This window comes from Balaenoptera musculus, chromosome 2 (assembly GCF_009873245.2).
Source record: "Balaenoptera musculus isolate JJ_BM4_2016_0621 chromosome 2, mBalMus1.pri.v3, whole genome shotgun sequence".
Classification (NCBI taxonomy): domain Eukaryota; kingdom Metazoa; phylum Chordata; class Mammalia; order Artiodactyla; family Balaenopteridae; genus Balaenoptera; species Balaenoptera musculus.
In genome coordinates, this window is record NC_045786.1 from 96,668,860 (window position 1) to 96,688,921 (window position 20,062).

Consider the following 20,062-nt stretch of genomic DNA (forward strand, 5'->3'; position numbering starts at 1 on the left):
GCAAGAGATTAAAGTCCAGGCTTTGTTTGTCAAGTTAGGCCTTCATCTAGTTGTAGTGGTGGTGGTGGTCAGTAGTAGTAATAGTAGAAGTAGTAACAGAAGTGGTTATAAAAGTAGTATTAGTGATAACAAAGATTATGATAATGACAGAAGAAAATATTTACTGAGTGCTCACTAGATGCTAGTCACTTATCTGTATTATATTACTCAATGTTCACAATGCATGTAGACTAAGAAGAATTTTATAATTATTTTAGGGTTGTAGTGAACATTAAATGAGAATTATAGAACATTAACACATTTTAAGTGGAGAGTAAATGCCAATTATTATTTTAACAGTGGCTTGACTTAGTTTAGAAAGAAGAACACCAATGACTTGTGTTTGTTTTCATGATCTATAGAGAAACACACACACACACACATACTATTCAGTACCTTATATTTTCTTTTGGCAGTTAAACAATATATGGTAAAAGAATATAACTAAAATTTTGATTTTTGATAACATTATTCACTACCCTATGATCCTATGCCATATTTTCATTTAATGAGCATCACTATGCCATGCTTTTTTCTAGTAATACAATGACTTTTATGAAAAGAAAATGGCTAGGAAGGTTAGAGAAAGGTTACAAGCAAATGTTCTCACAAAGTTGCTGAAATAGGAAAGCAAAGGAAATAGCTCTTTTCCTGGAATCCTTATCTAATAGAAAGAATCATTTTATTTTGGGGAGGTTTGGGAAGATGTTTCTCTATCATTTTAGAGGGGAAATTTTAAATTGGCTTTATCTTCAAAGACATGAGAGATTCCTGTTGTGCATTTTTGTTTATTTATTATGGCATCATTTTAGGACATTCGGGGTTATTTTAGAATGTCTCCAAGTATTACATTTATTTTTATGTGAAACACTATTGTTCTTTTTTGTAGGTTTCCAAGTTTGGAAAGACCAATGTTAATAATGAAGTTATCTCTCTGAAGTATTTTCTTCTGTACTCCATAGGCTAGGATGACTTTTCTTTTATGCCTATTCAGAGAATTTCTATTCAGTTTGTTATTAGTAATCACCCCCCAGTCACTTTCTTCATATCTGTTTTCTAGATAACATTTCCCTAGTTTATACCTGTGTTGTGTGTGATTCTTCCTTAAGGGTATTATTTTATACTTCTTTACATTAAATCTCATCTTAGACCTGTCCTTTCAAATCCCCAAGTTGTCCATATCCATCCAGGTACTTGATTGATTTTCTTTTCTTTTTAATCCATCCTAGCTTTGTATCATCTGTAAACTTGATCATATTTGAATTTACATTCTCCTCCATGTCATTAATGGCTGTGTTGTATAGACTACTCCTCATCCCTGGGGGACTCTGCTGGATATACTGCTAGATGTTCTCAGCTCTACTGATAATAATTCATTGCTTCCTTCTCATCCTAGATTTCTTTATCCACTGTTCTATACTGTTATACAGGCAATGCCTCTATCATCTCTGCTTCCTGGATGCTCCTATGTCAATCACTTTAAGATATGGATTAAATCATTGTATTCCTTTATCTACTTATACCATTGCTTAAACTTTTTAAAAAAGTTACTCAACCTGGGAATACATTGTCCTTAAATAGAAATTTCTTGGAAATTTCTATCAAACATCAGTGAATCTTTAAAAATATATCAAGTGAGAAAACATTTTGGAAGTGCTGCCTTTATCTTCTCCATGGAAAATGGTCTCCAGTTATTTGGATTTTAGGTAAAAAGAATAATTATTTCCCCCCAGAGCTGAGAGGGTGACTTAAAGATATATTTTTTTAATATAATTTCTTTTTCTCTGAATGTGGATTGCATTTCCAGTAAGTTATTCTGTTTCAAGGTGGTCTTCTAAATGAAACACGGTTCAGTTATAATTTTTAGAACATGATGCAAAGCCACATGTTATTTATTTTTTAATCATATTTTTTTCTTTATTTTCAGGAAAAAGAAGAAGTAGAGGGAGTATCAGTAGGTGCTATACTCTCTGACTATCAGCATGTTCGAGTAGAAAATGTGTAAGAAAACGTTAATTTGTCCTATATTTTTAAAGTTTATGTATTTTAAGAATGTGAATAAATAAAAACTCAATATGGGATTGACATATATACACTAATATGTATAAAATAGATAAATAATGAGAACCTGCTGTATAGCCCAGGGAACTCCATTTCGCTGTAAAGTAGAAACTAACACAACATTGTAAAACAGCTATACCCCAATAATAAATAAATAAATAATTATATCCAAATAATAAATAGATATGGTATTCTACATGCCCCATGAAACTAAATGTATTGCCCTAAGTAACAAAAGTTGCACTTTTACTTTTTTTCTATCCTTATATCAACACATGAGAAAACTTACCATAAGGAAAAGTAAATTATTTATAATAAAAAATTGAAACAAAGATTTTTTTGAAGTCAAAGTATTATTTTCAATTTTTCCTTATTTGAATTAGTACACCCTTTTAATATCTTAACTTATCATCATTTGTAATAAAAGTGCAGTAATAAAGAAAAAAAATGTATTAAGAAATCTCTTCTTTGGTCCTTAGAATTCAGTTCTTGACTAAAAATATTCATGAGATTGAAATACTTCTATAAAAAGCCATTCAACTTTAAAGGAATTTTTAGATTGTTGCTCCTCCCATCTCCCCCACCTCCCAAGCAATGTAGTACTAGTAAAAAACATTGTCTGTACAAGTACCAAAATAGTCAACTCCTTTGATCTACTCAAAAAACATAAGGTCAAATGAAAATAATGATTATTAAATGTTGGCTTGGCAAAACACCCCCGAATGAATTTAATTTCCATTTTTAATTTATTCGGGTAAATAAAATATTGTGTAGAGACTTTACATGTCATTATATTAGCAAAACAGAAAATAAGGACTTCACTGTTAATCTTGAGCACAATTCGATGTAGAAATAAATGATTTTGCCATGTAAAAGGGTAAATGGAAATAAGATAAGGGCTGTATTTAGGTAATAGTTTCATGTTCTTGACAAAGAAACATTCATATTGACTATCTCATTAAACACTCGCATATTAATAGACTTGAAAACTAGTTTTATTTTTTACTTTATTTATTTTCTCTCTAATTCCACAATGAATTTAAGGCAGTTAAATATATAGAATTTTAAAAGTAAGTGAAGGGAAAGCAGGACAAAGAATAAATAAACGAAAAGAAGTATGATGATCTCATATTTGGGGGACTATCAGAATCTCTGGAGAATGGAGAGCGGAGGTGGAAGTGGGGGAGGAGGTCAAACGTGTATTTGGAAAAAGTTTTCCTTACATTCTATCTGCCTACATTTGAGAACAGCTGATTTATTGATGGAGATGGATTGCATATCCCTTAGCCATATGTTAAAAATAATATTATTCTCATCAAGTTTTAAGTCATGTTCTCTGAGAATTATTTTGTTTAAAAATCTTTGTTTTTGAATAAGTTCAAACCTACATGGTTCACTGGGTAGCCAAGCTGTAGATAGGACTGACATCTGTTTATGAAAGCTTCAAGGAGCAGAATGAAAATGTGCTCCTGAGGTGAAGCTGCCTTATAGCAGTATCTAAATGGGAGAAGGGCCCATTGATTACTCATAGGTAGAGGCAAGCTATTTCTCAAAATGCAGTCTCAAGTACACTTCAACACATGGTTTAAGATGCCCAGATTATATACCATAAAGCACATCTGTAATAATTTAATCCTTGAAAATTGTAAAGCAGTGTTATTGGGAGTCTGTTGGTCTACAAACTCAGGTTTGAATTAGCTGATCTTCAATTTGTAGTTAGTGTTGCATCATTATATTTTCAAGGTATAAAGCACTTAATAGATGTCACAAGCTCAAATACAACAGTGATTTACAGAGGAAGCTTATTTCAGCCATGATATTTTAAACTGTTAAAGAATTTAAATAGGTAAAGAAGTATGACTTAAGTCTAAAAATAGCCAAAAGATCAGGGATACCGAAGAAACAATCAAGAATTTTGCAGTAAGGCCTGGAAGGAATACAATTTTTTTCAAAAAAAAAAAAAACCTTTTAGCTGAAAAAGGTGGAGAGAAGTTTGATTAGTAGGCATTAAAGATTGGTGATAGGACAGCAAAAACTGTAATGCTTGTGTTACATGGATAGTTACAGTTTTATTATTTTTGTATTTATTAACTGCCTCCACATTGCTTTAGATGCTCAGGACATTTTACAAAGGTAAATTATATACTGATGAAAGTCTCTACATTCAGGAAGATTTTGATTTCTTTGAAGGTCAGGGTATATGTGCATGAAAAAAGGAGTGATATTTCTAAGACCATATATGAGTAAATGACTAAACGTGTGGTACATTTAATAGGTACTGGGATTATCTGAGAAAGAGTTCAGTGTGTGCTGGAGTAGTCAGCCAGGAAACCTTACTGACACTAGGGATGATGGGGTTTAGAGCTATGTTCTTTTAATTTGCAATCTGATCTCAGCCACTTACTCTGTGACTTGAGCAAGGCACTTGGCTCTGACTACCATTTACTGAAGACCTATTTTATCCAGGTATTGTACTACATTTTTTATCTACATTACTTTTAATTGATCAATCAATTAATCTACATTAATTTTAATCAATTGGTTCTCCCTGAGAAAGTGACATTTAAGCAAAGGCATAAAGCAAGTGAGGAAGGTAGGGAACATGGCAAGTGTGTTAGGCAAGAGTGAGCAGGCCAGGGGTGGTGGGTTGGAGTGAGAGGAGAGTAGTGGGAGATGAGGTATGAGAGCCAACCAGGGTGAGATCCATGTAGGTCTAATTTACTAGGAGTAATGGGGAGAGTTCTGAGCAGAGAAATCCCATGATCCGTTTATGTTTTAAAAGGGTCACACTGGCTACTATATTGAAAACTGATTTTAAAAGGGCAAGAATGGAAATAGGAAGAAGTTAGGAGAGATACTGGTGGCTCAGACCAGCATTTTAGCAGTGGTATTGGTGAGGAGTGGTCATATTCTGCATTGTGGTAGATTGGATGTGGAATGTGAAGAAAAGAGGAATAATGAATGACTTCACTTTCTAATATTTTAATCTTCTCAAGAACTTTGGAAGGAAATATTTTTGTCCCTAGGTATGAACTGGGAAACTAAAGGCCTGGAGCTTAGCTCTGACTTGTCAAAGTCATGCAGGTAGTGAGTGTAGAAGGAGGTTTCAAACTCAGATTTGTCTGGAATCCAAAATCTGTATTCTTTCTACAGCAACATAATGTAAAATACGTAGTACAATACCTGCAGCATACTAGGTATTCAATGAATGTACTTTCTGTTCTTACTATTTTCTTTTCACTCAGTCGAATTCTTTTTTTTTTTTTTGCTGTCTTTATGATTATGCTTTTTCTTAATTCTTTTTGTTTGTATTAACATATCTTTATTTTACCTTCTCTTTTTTATTGAAGTATAGTTGATTTACAATATTATGTTAGTTTCAGGTGTACAGCAAAGTGATTCACGTATATATTTTTTTCGGATTCTTTTCCATTATAGGTTATTACAAGATATTGAATATAGTTCCTTGTGCTATACAGTAAACCCTTGTTTATCTATTTTATGTATAGTAATTTTTATCTGTTAACTCCCATACTTCTAATTTATCCCTCCCCCTCTCAGAGTCAAATTCTTTAAAAAAAATTTCAGTTATTAGATAAGAATAATTCATATAACCATAGGTATTATAAATGTAATCAATATATAATTATTTTATTAGGATAAACGTATTTGCCTGTGCTTCACAATTTTGATACCCAAGAAAGTTCTAAAACAAGAATAAACATCCATTAGCATTTGGAAGCTTTTTTGCATAGATTTCTAAACTTAGAGTCTTACTAAAATTAATATTTCTAATCTGCCTGGAGATTTCATTTTTATCTGTTTATGCATAGCCCATGGAAATTAAATATATTTATGTTGTATATATAAACTTCATTATGCAAAACATGTTTTTAAAAGTATTTTATATGCTAAAATCCTTGAGAGAAGCAGTATGTTTAAAATCAAAGTAATTGCTGTGGGTCCAAGTATAGAACATTAAGATATCATCTGATTTTTTTAAAATTATGTTATAGGTGTAAAAGGCTTAATCTCCAGCCTTTAGCTTACCTTTGGCAAAGAAACCAGGAAGATTTGCTCCGAGAGATGATATCATCTAACGTTCAAGCAATCATCATCAAAGTAGCAGCTCTAGGTATGTAACCAGAATTCCAAGGGAGCTGTCTGTTACCACACAGATAATCTGAGTTCACTAATAAGCAATTACAAGTAAAAAGGAAGAATGACTTAGAATATAAAAATGTGGAGTCACAAGCTGAAAAAATTGAGTAAGGGGAAGTTTTAAAATGGGCTTTTGATTATTAACCAAAGTGATTAATAGTGAGCCTCTTTTCTTTTTTTAGTATATAACTACCTCTAAAACTGGTATTATATTGTGGTCCTTCAATTTAAGTTCTTTTTATAAGATATGGAAATCATATTCATAGGAAACAGAAAATATAGTTTGATTTTTTTTGAAGCTTTTTAAAATCTGTATTTGGTATAACACATGATATTTTCCTTGTATTTTTTTTAACATACTTTGAATAATGCTGAAATAGAAGGATTGTCTTTGTTTGTGGTATCAGAAATAAGCCGCGTAGTGGGTTTTTCTTGAGGATGATGAGAAATTCATGTTTGAGAAAATGTCGTTTGATCAGTCAGCATAGACACAACAGGCAGGTGGTAATCTGATTCAAAAATGGATATTACATACAAACACATTTAATTTGTTGCTTTGAATTTTTATAATTATATTCATTTTCAAGAAACCATGGGATTTGAGCCCAATTCATTTATTTCATGAACCTATTACAGTAAATGCCCTGGAGCCTCAGGGTTCTCAATGCCTAAAACATGTACCTCATTTGAGAGTGTTCACCTTGCTGATCTCTAAAATAACAAGGTCCAAAGCTGTGGAAGATTTCACAGATGAATTCACATTTTAAACAGCATTAAAAGGAAGATTCCATAATATTTCTTCTTGGTAAACAACAAGCTACTCTCTTCTTGTGGAAGTTGACGTGTTATCTTTAGTGGAAAGCCTCATTTAGAGAACATGCAGTTGATCTCCTTAGCTGTTAAAAAGAAAAACATTGAGGTGGTGTTGTGTTCTCATTTTTGAGAAAATGTTGCTCAATAACTCTTATGATTGAAGTTCTCACTACAGATATATTTGTCATATGAGTTTCTATATGAATGTATACAGAATATGCTCTCTCACTTTCTTTGTCGCTCGCTCTCTTTTGGATTTTCTCAGATTGCATAGTTCTGTAATGAAGTTCATGTGACACCTCACTGGACAGTACATATTCTGTCCCTTTTACTACTAGAAAATGGAATGGATTAGAACCCTGAGAGATCCTGCCCTGTTAGAAAGACAGAGCAATAGAATATGACCTTACTGCCACCTTTATTATAGTATGTGGCTGATATTGCTTGTCTTTTCATTTGTGTGTGTGGATGTGTGTGTGCCTCTCTGTAAAGGTTGGGGATGGTGATTAACTGTATTAAACTTTTGGCTAAAATATGAAACTGAGATAATTTGTCCTTGACATCCCAATGACAAAAGTATAGATCCAATTTGAACATTTACAGCACATAGTTTCTATTGATTGCCTATAGGTGTGCAAAGATAAAAGTTATTCTCAAGAACACTATTAAAGAAAGATTTGTTGAGTGGCACATTCCTTGTAAAGACGCAAACATAAATGATGCAATATAGGTTTCCAAGCTTCCCCCCACACACACTTTAAAATTTTCAGAAAAAGTTTTAAACAAAAAATGGGACAATAGGACCTTTCCATTCACAGAGGGGGTCAGCAAAGTTTTGTGGCCCATGAGATTATGGAATGGTCTTATAAAAGGGTTGATTCTATATGGACGTATAAAAACAAATTTCGAATAATTGTGTTACACAACCTTGGTGTCTTGCAGGCGTGAGTGAACTCGTGAAATTTTCACATTAACGGCTTAGTGCTTAAAGGAGTTTCTGGTTTTTAGACTTATTTAAAGAAGTGTTTCCACGTTGGACTTAAGAACAATCCTGCCTTTTAGAAATATTTATTTTTAATTGTATGAGTATTACATGAAAACATTCTTGCCATGTAATGTTAAATTTTCATGGTTACAGAAAAGATTTGATGTGTTTTCTGTCTGCTCCTCTGCTGCCAATGATTCCTTTTCCCAGAGATACCCACCAGAGTGATGCTGATCATCTTTTTAATCACTTTTTTGGTATGTGTGTATGTAATATTTTAAAAGCCATAAAACAATCATAGTACTTCTACATAGAAATATTATATGAAGAGTATCTTACTCTGTGTATTGATGGGCAACTTGCCTTTTTTCACTCAACAATATGTTTTGGAGACTTTTTTTTTACATGTCAATAAATGTAGATTTACTTCATGTTTTGTTTTGTTTTTAATTAACCTTTTATTGAAGTATAACATAAATACAAAAAATTGCATTCTTGTGTCCAACTTGATGAATTTTCAAAAAGTGAACATATCTATGTAATCAACACCCAAATCTAGATATAGAACATTGCTAATATCTCCCTAGTCAATACTTGCCTTGCCCTCCCAGAGGTAATAGCTCTTCTGATACTTAATACCGTAGATTCGTTTTTCCTGTTTTTGAATTTTATATGGCTGAATCATAGAGCATAGGCTCCATTGTGTCTGGCTTCTTTGGCTCAACATTATGCTTATGAGATTCATCCACGTTATTGAATGATGCAGTAGTTTGCTCATTTCTCCTTATAGTGTAGTGTTCCATTGTAGGAGTAAACCACAGTTGAATTGTCCATTCTATATTCGATAGCCTGTGGGTAGTTTCTAGTTTGGTACCATTATAAATAGTACTGCTATGAACATATAGTGTCATTTTGTACATTTTCTGCCCCAGACCTAGAACATCCATTTCTTTAAGAAGACCTTGGGTTTTTTTTTAATGGGGAATGATATATATGTATGAGTATATGTAAAACCTCAGGAGTTCATGATATTTTGAAATCAGATTTAGGGCTATATAAGGACTGTAATTATTCTGTCTTCCATCTGTGCTTTCTTCCACAGTGAAAAATATTCTTGATTCTCAAGGCCATAGGAGATGTTATTGATTAGAAGATCCCATAATTACTGGGAACAAAAGATCAAGTAGTAGGTCTGTAACTCATTCTTTCCAGTAACTGGGGTAAGTCCCCTGGAAAAAAAGGAAGAACTCATATAATCTCCTTATAAACATTAATTACAGATGTCATGGCAAAAATAAACAAACAAAACAAAATCACTAATGATATTTACTAGTGGGGAGGAGTCCTTATCTTTAAACTGCCTTTAGCAGGACGTATCTGGTTGCTATGGTTGGTTTTGGTAAACAAACCTGGAATCTTTGGGTTTGGGGGCATGGCTCCCTGGAACATGTCATGTAAGGTATGTAACTATCTGAATAGGAAATCAATCAAGATGTTTTATGACTGAGGTAGCTATTTTCTGTGTAAGTAATGTAAGCTACATGCATTGCTTAGAGACCTGACCTGTTGACCTGGTTCACGGCAGGTTCAGTGTGACCAGAAAACACCTGGAGGGCTTCACGCATAGTTCTGGCCCTCTCCCTGCTTCACCTGGCCCTTTGATTGCTTGTATCCTTGGAATTATTAGTAAAGCTTGATACTAGGTAAGGTCTCTGGTTTGTATGAGTCTGATTTCACAGTACAGTCTTCTGTTATTGCAAATTGGCCTAGTCAGTGGGATTTTGTTTTTCAGACCCACAGATATATAAGACACCTTTTGGCAAGAAAAAAAAGGGTAGAAAATGGTGATGAGGACTTAACTATTGTTAGCAGCCCCGGTAAAAGCAGGGCAGTTTAAAAACAACAAAAAAAGAGATAGTATTTGGAGAAAAAGCTTGAGACTATCTTTACCCATCACTGGAAAACCTTCTGCTTCCATATATATTTGCTAACAAAGTAACTAAATTGATCAGTAGAAATACCATACAGGTAGTTGGAGACCAAACTCAGGTGACTACTCAATGCTAACAGTATTCTGTTTAAGAGTTAGTGCTCTTTATAGAAAATACCCGCAGAAGCCTGGGGAATGATTATTGACATGGATTTTTAGAATTAACAGTCAGGAAGCCATATCACTATTCTAGACATTGTTGAATGGAAAGGAGTATCTAGGTTGAGCAGATGGATGATACGACAGTTCATTCTGTATACTTCTGAACGGTATGACAACTAACTTGCTACAGTGCATTATGGTTGGGATTTGGCAATCTTACCCTGAGAAGAGTAGGTGTCTCACCCTTTCCCTGAACTACAAATGGAATACTCCTTCCAAAGCAATAATAGAAATGGTATGAGTTACAATTAACCCTAGACTGGCTTTATTAAGACCAGAGGGAGACACATAATTTGATGCCATTGGCACAAATGATGAAGTCATGCGAGTAGGTCATCATGAAAACATTGCTTTTGGGAAGCCAAGAGACTATTCAGGGCAGTAACTGATCTGCTGGCTTAGTTACCATGCATAGGGCTGCATTGTGAAAAACTACCAAGCTATCCAAAAGAAAGGAGGCAAAAAGGAGAGAAATGAAAAGATAGGAGAACAGTAACTGGCTCAACCAGGTGGAGTTGTTTAGATGACTTCTGAAAAATGGGTTGACAAAGTAGGAAATTGATGGAGTTTTTACTAAGGATCTAATAAAGCACTATTAAGCTTTAGGAAATGGGAGAGGCATTCTGGCACCACCTTTTAAAATGCTTCAGCAAATTCATTCTATCTTTTCTGGAGAAATTTAGCCCAATTATGAGGATCATGATTTACAGTGGAAAATAAAAAGGGAACTGAATTTATTCTCTCAGAAAGCCGTAGAATCTGAAAAACACTGAGAAGTCAGATCTGTTTGCCCAATCCCAGCAGGGAATCTTAGGCTACATACACTGTTGGGGTGGAATGCAGAACTTTTTAGTTAGATACTGGGCTCAGTATCCTATGTAGTCCCTATGAAAGATAAGAATTGTGCACTGAAAGGCTGAGGGTGAAATTTGTGGTATATAGGAATGCTGTAGTGGAGAAAACCAAAGTAGGGCTAAGGTTAAAAATTGGAAAATATAACTCTTGAGCTTATCCTGTGGTCATTTCATGTTTACCTGAATGCATAATTGGTATGGATATTATGTGTGAATAGTATATGTTGCCCTTACCCTTTTTACAGGGGATGTGTACTAAGTCTGTCCCTTCATTTTGGTTTAACTGGCCATGCTAAATGGAAACCTTTGGAATTGCCCAGGCCCTTCTTAGTAGTGAACATTAAGCAATAAGGATTCCAGGAGGTCAATAGAAGATCACTGATCATTTTTAATCACCTAGTCTGGCTAGTTCCTGGAGGTTAACAATATGCAATCAAGGATTATACAAGGTAATTCTTCCTATTGCTATAGCTGTACCTGATATAAAAAGACTATAAACAGGAAGTGCAAAAGGACCAGGGGGACTAGTATGCCATTAGAGCCCTGACCAACACCTACTTTACAATACCAGTTTCAGAGTCCATCCATGTACAATATGTTCCATTCTCATGGACTGGAACTCAATATACATTTACTGTGCTGCCACTGTGATGTTTAAATTCATCATCACAATCCAGTGAGGTAAGACTTGGACTTGAAAAACATTAATACCAACCAAGTTAGTGCATTGCATTGATAAAATCGTGAGAATTGCCTCTTCAGAGGAAGAAACTCAGGAGGAGTTAAGAACTATAGTATATATATGAAAAATAGAGGCTGGCTGACAAATCCAGCTGAAATTCAAGGGCTAGCTCAGTCTTTGAGTTTCCTGAGAATTATATGGGCTGGAGCAACCATGGGATGTTCCTCAAAATGTGAGAATTAAGTTGATATCTCCCACCGAATTCACTAATAAACAAGAATCTAAGACTAGAAGGGCTTTTGGATTTAGGCAAAAACATATTCATCATTTAGGAATCCTGTTCATCCCTATTCACAGAACCACCATAAAGAAATCTGAATTTGAGTGGAGACCTGAGCTAAAACAAGCAAATTGTAATCCCTAAGAGAAGGAAAATGAGTGAGGTGAGTGCTGCAATTGTCTTAGCTAACTGCCTGGAGGTAATTTCTGCACTGCAGCATAAGGGAAAAGAACCCAAAGAGAGCTCAGGCAGTTTTCACTGAACTGAGGAGACAGAGATCACAATTCAGAGAGACCAAGGGCTGAGATTTTGTGGGACAGAATACCAGACAGAAGGGATCTTCATGGAGAGAAACCTCTGTAGACCTATAGAAAGCTTCCCTCAGTCTTCGGCAGAGTATGGATCTGCATATGTGTGAAAGGGAGCTACCTCCAGCTGAAGAAAGAATCATCAAAAAACAGTAGGCTGAACAATTTCCAGAGTTCACATAAAACTGGAAACATCCATGTTTCCACCAGTGGAAAGACCTCATCATACATGAGATATCAGGTAGAGTCCTCAAACAGGTATCACCTTAGTAGTCATGAGCCTTAGACTAAAGGCTGCTACGAACCTGATCTAGCAAAATTTGAAAGCAAGCCTCAAAAGGATCAAACTGATTTCAAATAACTTAACTTATGCCAGAACAAAATCTAAAACTATTTAAAGGAAAATAATAAAATCCAACATATAGTATAAAATTCATAATGCCTTGCGTCTTAGTTACCAGGCATGCAAAGAAGCAAGAACGTGATTAATACTGAGAAAAATCAATCAAAATACACCCAGATTTGGAACTGGCAGGCAAGGAAGTTATAACAGCTCTTATAAATATGATCATAATGCTAAAAAACTAGAGGAAAACATGATTATGATAAGAAATAAAAAATATAAAAAGGCCCAACTACTACTTCAAAAATACCTTACCTGAAATGAACAATACACAGCAATTAGACATTGCAGAAAACATGAGTGAATCGGAAGACAAATAGTATCTGTCAAAAATGAAGCATAGGGCTTCCCTGGTGGCGCAGTGGTTGAGAGTCTGCCTGCCGGTACAGGGGATATGGGTTCGAGCCCTGGTCTGGGAGGATCCCATGTGCCGCGGAGCGGCTGGGCCCGTGAGCCACAATTGCTGAGCCTGCGCGTCTGGAGCCTGTGCTCCGCAACAGGAGAGGCCGCCATAGTGAGAGGCCCGCGCACCGCGATGAGGAGTGGCCCCCGCTTGCCGCAGCTGGAGAGAGCCTTCGCACAGAGGCGAAGACCCAACACAGCCATAAAAATAAATTAATTAATTAATTAATTTAAAAAATGAAGCATAGAGGAAAAAAAGGACTGAAAATAATTAACGCAGTATCAGTGAGCTGTGGGACCATAACAAGCAGACTAACTTAGGTGTAGTGTCCTAGGAAATAGGATGGGGAGAATATTTGAAGAAATAATGGGCAAAAGATTTTTCCAGTTTGATGAAAACTCTACATCTACAGATCCAAAATTTCAATGAACCCAAGCAGAAGAAACATGAGGAAAATCACAAGGCACATTATCATCAAATTGCTGAAAACCAGTGGTCAAGAGAAAATCTTAAAAGCAGCCAATGTGAAAAAATTAATTCTATACAGAAAGCAAAGATAAAAAAATCAACAGGCTTTGCCTCAAAAGCTGTCCAAAATGGAATACAATGAATTTATATCTTAAGGTACTGAAAATCAATAAAAGTCACCAAGAATTTTATACCCAGTAAAAATAAATTGCGAAACGAAGACCATATAAAGACATTCTCAGATGTACAAAAATTGAGGGATTCATCACCTTTAGATCTGCATTTCAAGTAATATTAAAGGAAGTTTTTTGGACAGAAGGAAATAATAATTGATGAAATTTGAATCTTACAAGGCGATAAAGAGCAATGAAATAATAGAGTAGATAAATTTTAAATCTATTCTCCTAACTTTTAAAAAGATAAGCTAGATTACTTAAAGCAAAAATAATGGTAGTGAGTTGTGGGGTTTATATGGGAAGTAGATATATAATTATAGTAGCACAAATAGTATAAGGGGGAAAGTACAGTGAAATGAAGTTACAATGTGTAAGATTCTTAAATTATACATAATTATATAATACTATTTGATTGTGGACTGATAACTTACAGATGTAAAATGTAAACCATAAAGAACCACTAAAAAATAAAACAGGTGTATAGGAGAGTAAATTGAATATTGTAAAATAATCCAAAAGAAGTCAAGAAAGGGAAAAAACAAACAACAGATGAGAAAAACAAAACAAAAAATAAGATGGTAGATTTAAACTTAATCATTTCAATAATTACATTAAATGTAAATTATTCAAACACCTCCAATTAAAAGAGAGGGATTTTCAAATTCAATTAAAAAATGAAAAAGAAGGCTCAACTAAATGCTTTCTATAAGAAACTTGCCTTAATTGTAAAGACATAAATAGGTTAAAAGTGAATTGATACAAAAAGATACTCCATGGTAACACTAATTCAAAGAAAGCTGAGATGGTTATATTAATATCAGACAAAGTAGTCTTTAAAACAAGGAGTATTATTAGGGATAAAGAGGGACATTGCATAGTGATAAAGGGGTCAATTTATCAAGAGAGCATAGCAGTCTAAAAGATCTGTGCACCCATAACAGTGCCTTAAGATACACAACATGAAACTGATATAAGGAGAATTGGGCAAAATACACATTTAAGCACACATGGACCATTCATCAAGATAAACCATATTGTGGATCATAAAAGAAGTCTCAGTATATGTCATCATACTGAAATCAGACAAAGTATGTTCTCTGAATATACAAAAATTAACAGATATATCTGGAAAATCCCCCACGCTTTGAAATTAACCAATATACTTCTAAATAACCCACTAGTCAAAGAAGAAAGTATTTGAATTGAATGAAAATAAAACTGCAACGCATCACAGTAGTGGGATACAAGTAAAGCTTCGTATTATAATTATTCCATTTATATGACATTTTGAAAATAGAAAATTATACAGGCACATGGTAAATAACTGGTTGCCAGATGCTGGGAGTTGGGGGAAAGACTAACTGTAAAGCAGGAAAAGAACAGCCTACAACTTCTCTCATGAACTTTTTAGAGTGGTGGAAATGTTCCGTATCATTATGATGGTGGCTACATGCCTGTATATATTTCCTGAAACTTAAAATTGGTGAATTTTATTTTAAAGTGAATTTAAAAAATGAAAATAAACAGAGCAGTGAATAAAATTTCCCAAAGACAAGGACTGGCATATTAGCTGTCAAGTAGATTATATTGGACCTTTACCAGAAGCCCCAAGAGACTGCAAATGAGTGTTAACTAAGATGATGCCTATTCAACACTAAGCCTTATTCAACTTAAGCAACATTGGGAAGTACAGTTAAAGTTTGGAGCAGCCAATTCCCCATCTTTTGGTCCACTTCAGTATATTCTGACCATTGTATACATTTCACTGCTATAAATACACAGAAATGGGCAAGAAATATCTCATGGACCTACTACATTTGTTAGCATCCTTAGAGCAGCGATGTATTTGAAAATTGGAATGGGGAATTGATGCACTAGTTAATTAAAATGGCTGGTAAGGAAAAAAAAAAGATTGATGGTTAGCTTAATTAGTTAAATTATTTTGTGCTAATATTGACTATGATAGGAAGTAATGCCAAGACTCTACTGGCAAGGGTTCTAGGATTGGGAGGTAGGAATGAGGTGATGGGAGATGATGCAAGTGCACAACTATATATTTTTCCTATTTCACAAATTTTTTCTTTTGTTTTGCCTGATCTATACTGGTCCCAGGCCTGAGTTTAAAGTTACATGTACCAAAATAAAGTGTTATCAATGCACAAAACACAATATTAATACTACTAAATTTGACAGTGCATATTCTTAAAGACTGTTAGGGGTATTTCATAGCTTCACCCATAGAGATAAATTAAGGCCTATCTCTAAACACAGGGCCATGTGTCCTGTGATTCTTTTTCTGTCAAATCCTGTAACATCAGCCTGCGAGTCAGTCCAAGGAGAAGTGCTAACAAGGCTGCTGTTTTTACTGCCCCTGTGGGTTTATAATACATCTACTGAGCCAGAAAGGCCAATCATAGGGGAAAGGGTATGGGTCAAAACAGGTAATAAATGGAAATGGAGGGAATCAGAGGAGATGGAAAAGCACTTATAAGTAGATTACAATTCTGTGGCAGAGTGCAGTCATGTTACCTCCGTGCCAGAGCCTCTGAGCTAGAGAATAACACTCTTAGGCATCCCTCTCAGATCTGATGCTGACTACTTAACTTATGTTGAGAGAAAACTCTGGACCTCTTTTCTGCAGAGAAGGGAAGTTGCTGATATATGAGCTCTACGTGAAGATTTTACCTAGATAACTTGAAGCAACAAAATGACAGTGTTCCAATTGATGGTTCAGTGTAGGGGTAGTTTACTACAGTTACCACTCAGTTATTGGTTTATTGTCTATAGCTACCATTCTGATCATTTTTCTGATGATTATTGCTAATGAATTATGTAGGTGGAGGATTCTGAACTGTAGAGCTTTTGCACTATTTGTGGGCATAAAGCAAAACAATATGTTGCTAAGACATCTACCTAAGTATAATGGAGAGCAGATTTTTACTGCCTGCCGTAGCTTAGTCTAGTCCTTCAAATACAGAATATGTGAATGTAGTGGACTTCATTTAAGGAAATTGGAACACAACCCTTGAGGGAGATGGATTTGGTAGAGATATAATGAATTGATATTACTTATAACTTCTCTCTGGAGTTATGCAAAGTACATTTATGGAAAACCTGTGACACCCAGGCAGAGCTGTATTTGGTATAATACACCAATTGATAATCTTACGGGGCTTAACGTTATTTTTGTGTACAAGCCATTTTCCTAAATTGTACAAATGCCACTAATGTACCGTGGTCATAACACATGTTGTGGGTTGATTACTATTGCCTCTGCTGTACAAGATGTTCTGTAGGGATTTTTGATCCTGGTCTTGCGGTACTACATCAGACCAAAATATGGAATGCTCCTGGAAGTTCTTCATGGTGAAAAGAACCTGCTAGTCCAAATATAGACACTAGAGGGAGCTCTTTTCCAGGAGACTGACTACATCTAGAAATGGCCCTGAAGGGAGAGCAAAGCTTTAAATGCCTGGACTAATGGAATATTTACTTTCATGGAACATTGTGTCAGTCAACAGTATAGGGAGAGGGCCTGAATACTTACCCACGAAAGACTGTTGAATATTCTACTCATTATGGAAGTTGCTATTTTTCTTTTAATTTACTTAATTTTATTTATTTTATTTTTGGCCGCGTTGGGTCTTCGTTGCTGCGCGCAGGCTTTCTCTAGTTGCAGTGAGCGGGGGCTACTCTTTGTTGCGGTGCACGGGCTTCTCATTGGGTGACTTCTCTTATTGCAGAGCACAGGCTCTAGGCGCGCGGGCTTCAGTAGTTGTGGCTCGCGGGCTATAGAGCGCAGCCTCAGTAGTTGTGGCCCACGGGCCTGGTTCCTCCGTGGCATGTGGGATCTTCCTGGACCAGGGCTCAAACCCGTGTCCCCTGCATTGGCAGGCGGATTCTTAACCACTGTGCCACCTGGGAAGCCCCGGAAGTTGCTATTTTTAAAGATCAAAGGAGTATTAGAAGCCAAGCTAAGGATGCCAGTATACGGGAATACTACCATTAGCCTAGATTATGGTAGGACATTACTGGACAGTGTGACCCTTATATTTGTTTTCTAATGGCTCGGGTACCACAGATAGATATAAAGGGGATTTATCTTTCCATGGTGCGTTGACTGAGATTGGCCAGATAAAGGAGTAACGCTGTGTTGACCTGAAGAGAGCATTTTGCACAATGATATCTGGAAGCCAATGGCTGTTAAAACCTACACTGTGATATCTGGGATATAGTTGAATTCTCAAACCAGATGGAATCCACAACTTAATTGAACAGTAATCTCTGGTCACTACCCTGGTCACTGAATGTGAATGTGCATGAGAAAAAGTTGGCTTTGTTGGGCAAGAAATGGAGAATGGTGCTATAATTCTAATTGACCCTTTATGCCAACCTGGGCCAGAGCATAACCAGTGTGACAGTGAAGGACTTGGAAAGATGTTCTGATAGTCCTGGACCTCTCCCTGATTTGCTGTGTTGTTTATTTCTGTTCTTTAAATTATCAGTAAAGATTGATACTGACTAAGGTCTTGGATTTGTTTGAGTCTGACTTGGCAGTCCAGTCTTTTGGTTTAACTCAATTTCTCATTTATTTTGTACCACATTGTATATGTAGGGTTGTAGAGAAAATAGGCTTATGTTTCTGCATAATTAGGGCTTTCTGAGCAAATTTTGCAGAAACTTGGGACCTCGGCTAAAAGACAAGCATTAGAATTTAATGTATGTTGGAGTAGACAGAGCGGACTGCAGAAAGATTTACTTCTCTGGAGGTCTGTGTTTACATTTCAGGGGTGGGGGTTGAGACCAGGACCTTAAGAGACATCTCCTGGGTTGTAAAGCTGCAGACACTGGTTTATTCCTCCCCAGAGAGATTTTTTTTACGTTCCAAAATGAAGACACAAGTCTTTCCCTTTACTTTTCCAGAGAAGCTCTCAGAAGGAGAAGGAAAACAACTGTCTCTTTTTTCCTAAGTAAATATACAGATTTATACCTTACCTACAGAAGATGGAATTACTTGAAAAATTCCATCTCATTCTCACCACCTTGCTACTGGGATAAGACCTGGGGCCCAGAAGAGCCAGAATGGTATTACCTACTTACCGTATGTAAGTAGTAATAATAATCTGTTCTGCTCCAAGAGACTCATGTTGGCACTTGGCATTATTAATAAATATAGATATTAAAATTTTAACAATGTATGATACAGTCTCAGAATAACCATGCTAATACCACCACCATTAATGTGATTGTTGAGAACAGTTAAAAATAATTTTTTACACGTGGTTTCCTGCATTTCACTTCCCATTTCTTATGAGTTCTACATCTGTTTTGTCTGAGCATATAACTATTATATACTGTACTATTTTTTAACAGTTTTATGGAGATACAATTAACATGCCATATAATTCACGCATTTAAAGTGTACAATTCAGTGTTTATTAATATATTCACAGAGTTGTGCAGCAATCATAATAATCAAATTTTAGAACATTTTTGTACCCCCTCCCCCATAAGAAACCCGTACCCATTAGCAGTCATTCCCCATTTCCTCCCAGCCTTCTCCTACTCCAAGTCCTAAGCCCCACAAAGCTGCTTTGCATCTTTACGTCTTTATATATTTGCTATTATGGATATTTCCTGTGAATGGAATGCTACAATATGTGGTCATTCATGACTGGCTTCTTTCATTTGGAATAGTGTTTTCAAGGTTTATCTATATTATAGCCTGGATCAGTATTTATTTATATATATTGCCGTGTAACATTGCACAGTGAATTGTCCCTTTTTTTAAATTGCTTGATTCAGTTTGCTCATACTCTGTTTAGGAATTTTGCATGTATGTTCATAAGAAGGATTGACCCATAATTTTCTTTCCTAGTAATGACAGATGTGGGTGATAAGGTTATGCTGGCCTCATAAAGCCTCATAAAGTTTCCTCTTTTTCTATTGTCTGAACGATTTTCTGTAAGATTGGTATTAATTCTTTCTTCAGCGTTTTGAAGCACTTACTGCTTAAGCCATCTGGACATGGAGATTTCTTTTGGGGAAAGTTTTCAATTCGTGATTGCATTGCTTTGTTAGATTAAGACTATTCAGATTTTCTATTTCTTATTTCAGTTTGGTAAGTTGTGTTTTTCTCTGAATTTGTCCAAAGTTTTGAAAATTATAAACATAAAGCTTTTAATGCTTCTTATTGTCTTTTTATCATCTCTAAGATTAGGAGTGATGTCATTTTTTTCATTCCAGTGGTAATTTGTTCTTTTCCTTACTTTATCAG

General features: G+C 35.3%; 1 protein-coding gene across 2 annotated transcripts in view; it reads left to right on the top strand.

Moving 5' to 3' along the window:
• The window catches only part of DPH6 (diphthamine biosynthesis 6), a 167,313-nt gene that overhangs the window by 96,551 nt on the left and 50,700 nt on the right, over positions 1–20,062 (top strand). For both annotated transcript variants that reach the window (XM_036843777.1, XM_036843776.1), the window contains exons 4-5: positions 1,967–2,040; positions 6,117–6,235. In XM_036843777.1, the coding sequence (XP_036699672.1) occupies positions 1,967–2,040; positions 6,117–6,235 (193 nt within the window). The remainder of the gene's footprint in view (positions 1–1,966; positions 2,041–6,116; positions 6,236–20,062) is intronic.